General features: G+C 49.0%; 1 protein-coding gene and 1 pseudogene across 6 annotated transcripts in view; one reads left to right on the forward strand and one right to left on the reverse strand.

The window, feature by feature from the left end:
- Window positions 1-400: 400 nt before the first annotated feature.
- Window positions 401-13,262, forward strand: part of Flnb (filamin B) — a 148,140-nt gene continuing 135,278 nt past the window's right edge. For 5 of the 6 annotated variants that reach the window (XM_003480081.5, XM_013143874.3, XM_063257339.1 and 2 more), the window contains exon 1: window positions 402-856. In XM_003480081.5, the coding sequence (XP_003480129.1) occupies window positions 565-856 (292 nt within the window). In that variant the 5' untranslated portion in view covers window positions 402-564. Of the gene's footprint in view, window positions 857-13,262 lie in introns of all 6 variants that reach the window. The other variant, XM_063257340.1, reaches the window with a different exon arrangement.
- LOC111754592 (mitochondrial nicotinamide adenine dinucleotide transporter SLC25A51-like) overlaps window positions 955-13,262 on the reverse strand; it is a 53,044-nt pseudogene continuing 40,736 nt past the window's right edge.

A 13,262-nucleotide genomic window follows, 5' to 3' on the forward strand; every position in this document is an offset into this window, starting at 1 on the left:
CTTCCTTGCCATTGCTTTGTTGGCTAAGAAAAGTGCCTGGCACACAGCAGGAGCTCAACAAAAAACTTCCTGATCCTGTAGGTGGATGATGAACGCTTCCCCACGCATGAGCTTCTCTCCAGGTCACAGTCCTTGCCTATACTGTCCAGGCCCTGCCTCAAGTCTTCTTGCTCTGGGCCTGGCCGGGTGACTTTCTCCTCAAGCGGCCAGACGTCCTGTCCTGACTGCCAGGGTGGTGGGAAGAGAACTCTGGTCCCAGTGGCCTTGCAGGCTGCGGAGGCGCAGTACCCGTTTTCAGCGGTAGGGGGCGAGCGCGGCCCGGGCCGCCTGCAGGAAGGTGAGCGGGGCGGCGCTTCGGGGCGGGGCAGCACAGCGCGCAGGCGCAGGGCCAGCCGCCTCGGCGCCCAGGGGCGGGGGACCGCAGAGCAGCTCCGGCCGCGGCCACGGCAGCAGCGTGTTCGAGCCTCGCTCCCGCCCCGCTTGGTTCTCTCTCTCCCGGCCCCTGGGCCTCCCGACGCCAGTCCCCGGCAGCTCGTCGCGCTGTGCGCCCTCCCTGCCGCCAGAATGCCGGTGACCGAGAAGGACTTGGCGGAGGACGCGCCCTGGAAGAAGATCCAGCAGAACACATTCACGCGCTGGTGCAACGAGCACCTCAAATGCGTGAACAAACGCATCGGGAACCTGCAGACCGACCTGAGCGACGGGCTGCGGCTCATCGCGCTGCTCGAGGTGCTCAGCCAGAAGCACATGTACCGCAAGTACCACCAGCGGCCCACTTTCCGCCAGATGCAGCTGGAGAACGTGTCCGTGGCGCTCGAGTTTCTGGATCGGGAGAGCATCAAGCTGGTGTCCATCGGTGAGTGCTCGGACGGGCCCAGCGCGGAAGGTGCCCCGTGCGGTCCCCCCCCGTACGGCCCCCCCGCGCGCCCCTGCAGAAGGCGGGGTGCCCTAGCGCTACCCAGAGCGCCCCTTCGCTCCCCGCTGGGAGCGGGCGCTGAGGTCAGGGGCGGCCATCCCTGGGAAGGGGATGTGGACGCCCAGGTCCCCTCCTCGGTGCCATCGTGGGCTGGCACCTGGCCTGATCGTGCCCCGCCGTGCACCCCACCGTGCGTCCCACCGCAGGGGCAGGCTGTGGCAGGCTGAGGGTTGGAATTGGGATCGCAGGTGAAGATGTGGCTTTCCTCTGAACGTGGGGCGCCGGTGTTGGAGCCCGAGAACTGGAAACCTGCTCCCGCAGTACCCAGGGCAGGGCCCTCGCTTCGGATGTTCCCTGGAGCCCTCGCCGTCTGTCCCCAGGCCGGTGTGCTCTGCGGCCGCTGAATGGGCGTTGGCTCAAAGGCCGGGCGGGAGACATGCAGAGGGACCGTTCTCTGCGTTTGGGGCTTTCCTGCCAAGGTGGAGACCCGCACCTGGTACCCTCCCCTGCTTTCACCGGAAAGGGTGTGGACCTGGAGGTTGGAAGGGAACCCGCGGGGGTGTGTCCTTCTGGTCACTTCTGCTCCCAGCTTAGCGTTAGCGGGTCCTTTCGCCTTGAAGTGGTTTAGAGGTGGTGGTGGTAATAGTTACTGCTGACTTTTCTGACATTTTTTGCGGTACTGGGACCTGAAATCGGGGCACTACTGAGGACACGCCCCCCCCCCCCCCCCGTAGTCTTCTTAAATTTTGTTTCAAACGAGTTCTGGCCAAGTTGCCCAGCTGGTGCCTGCCGTGTGTTCCTTAACTCGTGAGTCCCTGTATATTCACCAGCTGAGGTGCTTGTAGGCCATTTTACAGATAAGGGAGTCCAGAGGATTAATTGACTTTCCCAAGGTCTCCATCTCTTAAGTAGGGTCCAGGATGGAAGACAGTGTGTGACAATTAGGAGAAGGCTTTGTTTGCCTGCCCTCTCACCAGGGTCTTCCAGAAAAAAGGAGGGCACTGGTGTCAGGGTTCAACTTCTGCTAGACTGGGGAGCAAGAGGATAACAATGAGGTCTCCCTTATGGCCTGGGGTGATTGGAGGCTTGCACAGGGGTCACAGGGCTGCCCAGGATGTGGGCTGTGACAGTAAGAAAGGGGGTTTGTAGTGTACATTCATGCACTCAGGCATGTGTGCATGTACCATGTGTATATTGTGCAAAAAGTCTGTGTAGGCATGCAGGTTGTGTGCCTGCATTCTGTGTGTGTTTTGCTAGGGAGGAAGTGGCCTGGGTCCGGGGGGTCTCTTCCTAAGGAAATGAGGGCATTATGATGATTCTAGTGATGGAAAGAAAGGGAGGTGGTGGCTGGCACTTTCTCTTGAGCAAAAAGGGGTTCCCTCCAGGCTGAGCCTCCACCCTGCCCCACCCTGGCCTTTCCCCACACCTGTCCTGGCTGGTAGGGCTGCTTCCTGCTTCCTGGGCCCCCAGCTCTGGCGGCTCCACTCTCCAGCTATCTCATTAGCAGGGCTGTCCTCCCCAGCATGCTTTTCTACACAGTGAAGCTGCTGGGGGTGGGGTGGTGTTGTCTTCTTTGGGGGGCCCTCTCCTGTACTAGGGAGGGAGAACTTAAGAATTCTGGAATTCTTTCTTTTTCAGAAACCAGCCTTGCCTTTGAGGAATTTCAAAGCCTGGCTGAGCTCTACTTGGATCCATTTTTTGTTTTAAAATGTGTATTTATTTAATTAACTACACAAAGAAATTTCAAGTAAGCCAGGAGTATCCAAACATGACATAAAATCTCTCTTTAAAAAAAAAGGAAACCACAACACCAGAAAATCCTAGACTGCCTGGTTTACCAGCTGCTTACACAGGCAGCATCTGCTTCCAGCATGGCTTCGAAACAGTGCCCGGTTAGCGAGTCCTGTTCTAGGCTTTGTTGGATGCCTTATATTCCTCAAGGTTTTCTTTCTTTCTTTTTTTTTCTTTCATGATGGGAATTGAGACCAAAGAGCTGTTGTACTGAGTTACATCCTCAGCTCTTTTTACTTAAAAAATGTTTTTCAGAGGGGTGGGGAAAGTTTGTCTATGCAGTTGTTGAATTGCCCGGGCTGGGCTTGAATTTATTGCGTCTTGGCCTCCTTCCTGAGTACTGAGTCTAGAGGCAACTAGCTGGGCTCCCAGTTTATTGCTGAACACCTCTCAGCCTCAGGCCTGCATTCCAGGCCTAGTTCCTTTTCTTCTCAAGTGGGCCTGAAGACTACAGCAGTGTTTTTTCTTTCTTTCTTCCTTGCTTCCTTCCTTTCTTTCTTTCCTTCTGTCTTTCCTTTTGTACCAGGGGTGCAACCCACTTCCTTGCCCTTGTGAGGCAGGCACTTTGCTTCTGAGTTATATCCTCAGCCTCTAGCAGCTTCTTTTTGTAGACCCCTTTCTACCAAGAATTAAACTTTTTTTTTTTTTTCAAATTTTATTTGATACAGGGACTTGCTTTACAGGATATGTGGTGTAGACTGGCCTTGAACTTACCATGTAGCTTGGACTGACCTGGAACTTGCAGTGGTCCTTCTGCCTCAGTCTTGGAAGTGCTGGGATTGCAGACATGCACCACCACGCCCAGCTTCATTTTTAATTATTTTTTTCCAACATTTACCTGGAAGTGGCATTCTTAGGTCAAAGGGTGTGACCACTTTTATGACCCCTGCCTAATCCCTGTCCAGGAAAATCTCAGAGCAAGCAGGTTTTGCAGCCTCTGGAGATTGGAGGGAGTCTAGCCAGGTGCCAGGATTGGTCTAGGGGTAAAGCCTGAGGCCTCTTTCCTCTCCTCCTGCAGTTATGGTGGGTTAACAGTCCTCCAAAAAGGAAGAAACAAAGATGAAAAGAAGTCATATCCAAGCTGGATTTTAGTTTTCTTATTGCTTATGTTACATTGCCTTGTTTTGACAAGAACATTAGTTATATTTGGGGATACCTGCCTGCTAAGTGTGTTCTGTTGATCACCTGCATTGAGTATTTGTGATAACCATTAACAGCAATTACTGTTCTTTCAATAATATCAAGTAGGTGACCTAGCTAGCAAGTTCTGTGTCACTGGTGATTTAGACCCCAGATCTACCAAACTGCTCAATTGAAGGCTTAACTGACTTTCCTTCTAGTGTTAGAGATGAGTAAAATCCAGCCCGTTTCCACCTTTCAGAGGTCCCTGTAGTGCAATTAGGTGGTACCTGGTGTACTTGCCCTTTAAACCTCTAGCCTTGGACCAGATGGGTGTCAGGGCCTTGGGTGGGTGACAGGGCCCTGCAGTGTGCTGAGGGCCCCAACAGTCGAGTGGCCTGCACTGCTGCTTTGGTGGGTAGAGTCAGTTTGCTGCCCTGCGTCCAGGCTGAATCCATTGAGGAACAGCAGCTCCATCTTCCCAGGCAGCTTTCTGCTTTTGAGATTTTCTGCTATCCAGTGGATCATGTTTTACTCCATAATCAGGGAGGGCATGTTTGAATGAATACTGGGCTTTATGTGCTTTGGATGACTCTCAATAGTGTCCACTGTGGGAACCATTAGAATCACGTGCGTGTGCCCAGCCTCGAGACTAGGGGTGGTGTGGTGACTGCCAGAGACGGGTGTCCCCGGCTGCTTGGTCACTGAGGTTCATTGAGGCAGGCCCGCTCTAGGCTCCTCCCCAAGGTTAAGGATGTTCTTTAGTTTCTGGTTATGTCCTGGGCAGTTCAGAGTGAGGCCTCAGCTATTTAGTTCTAGTTGTCTGCCAGAAGCTGGCAGTTTTATTTACTTGTTTTTCCAAAAACCTTTTTGACACTAGGCAGCCCAGCCAATTTGGAGAAAAAGGGGTCTGTCAGCTTGAGGATGAGTTCCAGGCTGCCTGGAAGTTTTGGTAGTGTGTTGGGGTTTGATCCCTTAGAGAAAGTACTGCTTCTTTTTCAGAACCTAAGAGTTAACTTACCTTACGTGCACCAGGCCAGTATAGCAGCCAGCTGTGCTCCCAAGACTTCTGGTCCTCGGACAGTGGCCAGAGAGGTGGTTGTCCTTCCGCTCCACTCAGGACCGTTTCCTTCCTCTCCCCTTTGTCCCTTTCACCACCAAACCAATGTACAAACAACCCTAAGTTCTGCTCTCCTAAACTGCCCTATGTCTCTTGGCCAGGGTAGCCTGGACCCAGAAAATGCTTAAAAAATAGCTTTGCTGTGTCAGAATTAACAAATTCTGGGCCCTTTGCAACAAGGTAGCACATTAGCTGTGGCCTTCTGGGAGCTAGGAGCCCTGGATCAAATTCCACTTGAGACAAAGTAGCTATTAAGAAACTTCTGTGCCTTGGTTTTCTTTTGCTAAAATGGGATAACTACCTCCTTAAAAGTTGTTACAAAGATATAAAAAGTTAATATTTTAAAAAATGTTTGGGAAAAAAAAATGCTAGAACCAGTTCAGGCATATAGTGCTATTTGGAGTGCTTGTTAACTAGATAAGGTACTGTCCTTTAATAACTTAATACCTGGAGGAGTTTGTGCACATAAAGCATACTTAAAGTCACTGCTACTCTGGGGAGACCAGTGTGGCTGGCAAATGTTCAGCCCATTTGCTAAAAAAGTAAGGGACTCCTGGAGGGTGTCCCGACCTTGGAAGGGGATGACCCCTGATGTATTGTGGCTGCCTCTAGGCACATTCACATCAGCTTTGTTTCTGGGAGCTGAGGCCACTGGTCATTCCAACCTCCCACCCAGTTCAGGAATCTCTGCGCCAAATCACTTCCAGATGGTGGTGGGGCCTCTGCGGAGCTCCTCCAGCAGTGGCAGAGCCAGTGTGCCAGTCAGTGGCTGCTTTCTTTCTTGGAGAGCTAGTGCTGGGGAGGACTGTGGTTTGGAGCCAGGTTGTGTCTCCAGATATTCCCAGCCCTGGACCTGGTTCTGAGCTTGGAGGCAGGTGTTAGACAGTGGGCAGCTGGTTTAGTGGAGTGTGACTGACTGACTGTCCTGCTCTTTGGGCAGCGGATGCTCAGAACTAGAAGCTTTAGGCCCTGCCTCCAGGGGCTCAAAGGCCAGGGGCCCTGGTCATTTTCCTTTCCTTATGGTCAGTGCATGCTAGATGCTGCTAGATATAGCCTCATGATTCAGGGTGTGACTCTAAAGCTACACTCCCTGGATTCTCACCCGTACTCTGTACCCAACAGCTGTGCAACTCTGGCCCACTACCTAACATTTCTGAGCCTGATTCTTTCTCCTCAGAGTTGTTGAGAGCACCATATTTGATTAAATTCAGTTCCAGCACAACCATGGCATTGTTGTTACTGATCTTTTTGTGCTTTAACCCTGGTTAAAGTCCAGGATTTTGTCTCATTTTCCATCTCTTCTCTGCTGGTCCAGATGCTCTTGGGCTTCTGTTGCTATCACCTGATTTATTAGCTTGAGCTGTCACCTCTGATGAACATGCTTTCCCAGATCTGTTCCTTCCTTTTTTTTTTTTTTTTGTACCAGGGATTGAACTCATGACCTCGTGCTTGCCAGGCAAGCACTTAAAACACTGAGCTAAATCCTTGGCTCATCTTTTTTCATTTGACAGGTATATGAAAGGCCAGCTTTGAACAAAGTCCAGTGGTAGATGCTAGGACCACAGGAATAATGAGAGTCATATCATGTGTCTGCCTCACATGCTGAGCAGCGAGAAGAGATGCAGAAGAGGCTGTAGAGGAGAGAGCTTGTTAGACTTTCAGGCATGCATGTATCACCTGGCACCTTGTTAGAAACATTGGGCTGAGGTGACAGCTGAGAGTCCACATTTTCAGCCACCTCCCAATGCTGCTGTCTTGGGGCTGCTGTGCCTAGTGGGGACCTAGATGCCAACCCCCTTGAGAGGAGGAGCTCGTACCCCTCAGTGTGGAGTGTGCAATCTGAAAGTCTCCCTGGAGGAAAGGGATTTACAGTTGAGGTCTCAAATTTGAAATAGAATTAGGTAAATCTGTAGGCAGTTGAGCACAGAAGAGTACGTTAGCTTGGACGTCATACGACTTGGGATAGAGGAGTAGTAAATGGTTAGAAAGGACAGGTTCACAAGGGGCTTCTAAGCAGGAGTATGTTTCCCTTGGACAGCAAGCATAAGGTGCGTTATGGCTTGTGTCTCGGTGTCCCCCAAAGCCTCATGTGCTCATAGATGTTTTGAAGATGGCTAGATTAGGGTGCATGCTGCTGGTATTAAGCCATCCCCAGATAGCCCAGCGGGCAGCCTGGAGAGAATAAAGGGATGGAAGGAAGGTGCCCTGCTACCTCTGCCTGCCCGCCCTTCTTTGTCATGAGCTACTTTTCCTCTGCAGTGCCACCATCCCTTGGAGCCTGCTGACTATGGGCTGAAACCTCTACAAATTGCAAGCTGAAGTAAACCTTTCCTCCTTTAATGAGTGGGTGTCAAGTACTTTGTTTTAGCAAGGGGAGAAGTAACTAAGACAGAGTGGGAGGGGCTAAGCTGGCAGCAGTGGATCATCTTAATTTGTGGTCTCCGCACTGTTGCTCAGTGAGAGGTTTAGAATGTGCCCCCTTTCTTCTTTTTCCTGTTTTGTTTTATTTTTACAAAATAGGCTCTTGTTATGTAGCCCATGTGGCCTCAAACTTGATGCAGTCTGCCCGCCTCAGCTTCCCCGCCACCATGCCTGGCACGTTCTTTTTTCATCTGTGTGTATTCATAAACTATTATACGTATACCATTATCAGTCTATATATTGTTTTATAAAACTTAGTTTCTCTTTATGTAAGAAATCTAAGTAGAAGACCTGATTTTCCTGGCTGTTATGATGTTATTTTATGTGCCTTATAGTGCCCTAAGGGCCTATGTTTCTTTTATCTTATTTTATCTTTTTCCTTTTTGTGGTTCTGGGGATCAGACCCATGGCCTTGTGTATGCTGGGCTAGCACGCTGCTACTGGCCACATACTGATGTTAGTTAGTCTCCCTTCCCATATGAGTACCCTGCATTTAATTTGCATCTTTGATTGTCCTGATGGGTTGGATCTATAGCTATAACCCTCTTTCCCCAATAAAAATGTTTATTTGAGCACATCCAATGGAATGAGCCATTATAGTCTAACTGGGTGGGTGCTATTTTCCTGCTTTTGTCGTGATTATAGTTGCCTTTCACGATCACCTAATAGAAGCTGGCTTGCATTACTGTTGTAAAACTTGGTATTCACTAGAATGTGCCCAGTGATCGTCACTCCCTGTCCTCAGCCTGCCCCAAGCAGTAGTGGAGTACCCTGCCCTTAGCCAGCCTTTAACATCGTATCAGCCAAGCCAAGGATAGCCTGGCTTTCCACTTAGTGAGTACTGGCAGTGATGCTGATGTCTGCTGTTCTCCACCACCAGCAGCCAGGTTTCCTATGCAGCGCAGTAGGAAGTGTGCTGAGGAGGTTCTTGCCCTCCCCCTGTTCTTGGTACTGATAGTGCAGTGCTGATGTTCCTGCTCATGCTCTGAGTGGTGAGGTGCACATGCTCCATCTCTGATATAGTATCTAGTTGCTCTGCCTGCTTTCTGGCTGTTAAGCGTTGTCCTGAGACCCTTACTTTGTTTTGGTTTTTTGGGGATTATTTCCTGAGATACAGGGTCTTGCAGAACCCACTGTGTAGCCCTATTGGCCGCAAACTCTCAATCCTCTTTTCTTAGTCTCTTGTGTGCTGGGATTACAGATGTGCTTCACCATGCCTGGCATGAATGCCTCTTACTTTTACTATTTTTTTTTTTTTTTTTCAGTACTGGGGGTCGAGCTCAGGAAGCACTAAGTTACATCCCCAGTCCTTTGTATGATTTTTGAGACTGGAGTAGTGGGTGGGAGGTATCTCATAAATTGTCTTGTTTCAACTTGTGATTCTCCTACCTCAGCCTCCAAAATATCATGAATTACAGGTATGTGCCCAGCGAAGTTTTTGCCCCCTTTTCCTTTCATTTTGCATTGAAGATTGAAACCAGGGCCTATTTTACTGAGCTGTATCTCCAGTCCATTTTTATTTATTGTGATGTGACAGTGTCCTGCTAAGTAATTAAGTTGCCCAACTTGGGTTTGAACTTGGAATTCTCTTGTCTCAGCCTCCTGGAGTGCTGTTATTATAGATTTGCACCACTATGTCTGGCTGCCTAGATACTTTATTTATTTATTTATTTATTTATTTATTGGTGGCACTGGAGATTGAACCCAGGACTTTTGCACTGAGCTTACATTTCTCTCTCTCTCTCTCTCTCTCTCTCTCTCTCTCTCTCTCTCTCTTCTTTCTTTCCTCTCCTCTCCTCTCCTCTCCTCTCCTCTCCTCTCCTCCCCTCCCCTCCCCTCCCCTTCCCTCCCCTCCCCTTCCCGTCCCCTCCCTTCTTTTGAGACAGGGCCTCACCAGGTTGAACTTGCAATGTTCCTGCCTCAGCCTCCCAGGGCTGGGATTACAGGAATGCATCACGTTGCCCAACTTGCCCAATCACTTTCATTATTTGTGTTCCTCATTATGGATCCTGCAAAGCTAGCGGCTGCATATCTTCCTTTTTCATAGATGAAAACCCCGGGCTCAAACTTGCCTTCTTCTGTGGGCCGGGCACAGTGCTCATCTGCATAATGTAAAGTATTTTCATGTCGGTCAGGTTCAATACTTTGTATAGTAAAATAAACTTACTGGAATGAGAAGATGTGGGAGGGATTGTCTTTTACTGCTTCAGTTTTGTTTGTTTGGCTTCAGATTTTACTCATTTGGGCCTACACATCAAAACTTTGCTCGGCCCATTTGCATTACCTGTTCCAACACCAAGGAACTCTGGGGTCGGGACCACCCCTCCTTCTGGAGACACATTTCTCCCACTTTGTTTAGTTTCTAGGGGCTGTAGTGTCACTGCAGGTCTGGACAGTTGGGGACCAACTAGAGATTGCCTCGTGGCTGCTGGGCAGGGCTTGCTTTGTGACGGAATCCAGAGCTAGGAGGGAGGGGGCCAGGGGTTTCTCCTGGCCTCATTCTGAGTCCTGGGGTAGCAGGAGCTCTCCATGTACACCACAGGGCAAGTGTGTGTGTGTGGGCTGCTGACAGCCACCTGTGCCAGGAGCTCCTTGGTGACAGTGGCCATTGGCCCTGCTGTGCTCTGTCAGAAGTGACCTCCCCCACATCCCTTTCTTCTGTTGCCTTTAAACATTAACCAGTGGGAGAATGTGTGGAGTGTGCTTGCCTGGGAGCCAAGACTGCCTTTCTTTCCCAGCCTGGCACCTAGCCCTTGTCAGTATGGTGGCCAGCCAGTGGGCAGCCTGCTTGCCACGGTCTTTTCTTCTGGCAGCCTCATGGGCCATTCTGTCCATGAGCTGGGCTTGTGCACCCCCAGGGCTCCTCTGTGGGCCCCGAAGCGCTCAGCGTCTCCCGAGCTGAGCAGTTCAGTGCTGGCTTGTTGAAAGGTCTAGGCGTTAACACAACACTCCTGTTCTCCCTCTCTGAAGGCTCTTTATGCTGGCATGAATTCCTTTTCTCATGGAGATCTGAAAGCTCTTTTGACTAAATAGGTCACCTTTCTGGGTATTTTTATAAGGCCAGTTTTGCCACGCCAGACAACTTTTCTGGAATTTCCTTTCAGATACAAAGGCAGCCAATGAGGTTGGAGTCATGTGGAACACAGGGTGGAATTTTGGCATTCACACTATGTAGGGAAACGGGTGTGGATTTATGGCAGGGACTATGTAAATTCACTGTGGCAATAAGTTCAGATTTTGAGATGAAAAATGCAAGTAGCAGTCAGCTTTGCTTTGACTGGCAGAATGGTGTTCCTTTCTGCCCAGTGTTCAGTGTGCCTCTTAGGGAGGATAGGTGAGGTTTTCAGGACCTAAGGTCAGGTTCTCTGCGTCTCTCTTCTTCCCCTTTCCCACAGTCCAGTACCAAAAATGCTGGTACCATTTGTCTTGTGTGAATCATGCTGACTTCCCTGTACCTTTGTGAAGTAACTTATTAATGCTTGGGCTTCTAGCTAATGAAACAGTGAGCTGGGCATGGTGGTACATGCCTGTAATCCCAGCACTCAGGGAGGCTGAGGCAGGAGGATTGCTGCAAGTTTGAGACCAGCCTGGGCTACAAAGTGAGCTCAAGTCCAGCCTGAATTGCATAGTGAGACCCTGTCTCAAGAACAAAAAAAGAAAACAAACAAACAAACAAACACCAAAATGAGTATCCCTTTTGTGGTTAAATAGCCAAAGGCTGAGTGGGGAGGTTGGGAACATGGACCCAGCCTGCCATGAGCCTAAGTGGCAGAAGTCCTGAAAACCCTGTGTGACTTGGCAGTTCTGTGAATTGAATGGAGTTGGGAAGCTGTTTGCCTGAATTCTCAGAGAAGGTGCAGGTTTGGCCTGAAGCCCAAGAATCTGCTTCCTATGGGACAGGAGCCTTTCAGCAGACTCCTGGCCACCTACCAGCAGGAACCAGCAGTGTTCTGGTGGATCTTGGCAGAATGCACCTATGCAGTGGCTTGTCACATTCCTTATCTCCACTGCAGGAGGCCGTGCTGCTACTGGGGGTGGCTTTCTGTACCGGGAGCAGCCAGCTGTTACATTCCTTCCTCTGGGCGTACATCTCCTTTCAAATGGTCTCTGTCCCACATTCTGGGCTCTCTCCTGTAGGGTCCCTCGTGAGTTGGAGTCCAGGTCCTGCCTGCGCTCCTGATGCACTCTTGGTGTGTCTCATGTCCTGCCCACCCCACTGTATGGATTGTTGTTGCTCCAGGGGCTGGAGCAGAGTCAGGTGTGCCTTCTGCAGCTCTGAGGCTTGACACTTAGTAGGGATTTAATAAATAGCACTGAATGAATAATACTATAATTTTTTTTTTTTTTTTTTTGGTCTTTTTGAGACAGGGTCTCACCACGCAGTTCAGACTGACCTTGGGCTCACTTTGTAACCCAGGCTGGTCTTGAACTTGCAATGATCCGCCTGCCTCAGGCCTCCTGAGTGCTGAGATTACAGGAGTGCACCACCTCACCCGGCTAATAGTATAATTGTTAAGCAATAAGTCCGATACAGTAGACTTACTTGCAATATGTTTATTTTCAGAAAATGCAAAACAATAAACAAACAGAAAATGCAAAGCAGTGGTTCTTTGAAGTCAGTGATAATTGAGTGGAGGATAGCAAGGCTGGGGCCGTAAAGAGCAGAAGAGTGCCTCACTTTGAAATCTGTGAGGTTGAACTAAAGAAATTAGCACTTCATGTTCGTCCTCTGAGCACCTAGAGTTTGCTTTGGTCATTAAAGGATGAGGCCTTTTCCAGGTTGCTGTGTGAAGCTTAGAAAGTGAACTTAATAAGTAGCTACTGAGCCACAGTAATCATAATAATGGTGTCATTAAGCATAGGGAATATATGCTGAGCGCCTACCAAGTATCTGGGAATGGTAAGTGCAAAGCTAAAGGAAATTTCATTACAACTCTGGAGATGTAGTGGTTGATGTAATCCCATTATCCAGATGAGGAAACTGCAGCATGCCCATAGTGGCCAGAGAATTTCTCCAGCCTTCTGACATTTTAAATCTTCCCTTTTTTGGAGGATACTAAAGATGGAACTTGAGACCTCACATTTGCCAGGCAGGCCTTGTGCTGCTGAACTAAACCCCCAGCCTTGAAGTACAATGTTAAGTCCATTACAGATATTTTTCAAATACTTTTAAACTGCTGAGCAATAGAAAACTGAATGAATTTCCCTGAAACCTTAAAGCTGTCAGAGTTGAAATTAATTTCTAATGCCTTTTTTTTTTTTTGTCACTTGGTCATTAAAAGTTCTATTTGTAGTTTTTAGGTTTGAAAAAAAAAAAATTGGAAGGCCAAAGACAAGCATTTAAGGGCCAGGGATTTAGCTCAGTGGCATAAGTGCCTGCCTTGCAAACATATGGTCCAATCCCTGGTACAAAAAAAAAAAAAAAGACAAGCATTTAAAGAAAGAATACCTCACCTGTGAAGAATTTCAACGGATCTTTTTCTGCCTTCAGGGAGTTTCTCTTAAAGCAGCCCTTTGATTGGAATGAGGAAGAGGGAAATACCTTTTTAGGGGTGGGGGATGAGACTTAGGCATAGTATGGTGCATTCCTGTAAACTCCAGCGTTCTGGGAGGTTGAGGCAGGAAGGGTTCAAGTTAAAACATAGCTGGGGCAATTTAGCAAGACTGTGTCTCAACTCAAAAGTAAAAGGGCTCAGTCCATATTACCATGTTAAATAAACAAACAAACAAAAACAAGCAAACAACCACAGGAGACTGTGAGCAGGAAATGTCTTGTGAGGTCATTGTGGCTGGGCTGATGATTGTAACAGGAGTCACCACTGGGTTAGTGCTGAGCTTTGGCCAGCGTTAGACTTGGAGGTCTTGTTTGAGTCTCATTATGGTTTGGAAATCTCT

Source organism: Cavia porcellus, unplaced genomic scaffold, assembly GCF_034190915.1.
Source record: "Cavia porcellus strain 051 isolate PalLab524CR breed Dunkin Hartley unplaced genomic scaffold, mCavPor4.1 scaffold_10, whole genome shotgun sequence".
NCBI lineage: Eukaryota > Metazoa > Chordata > Mammalia > Rodentia > Caviidae > Cavia > Cavia porcellus.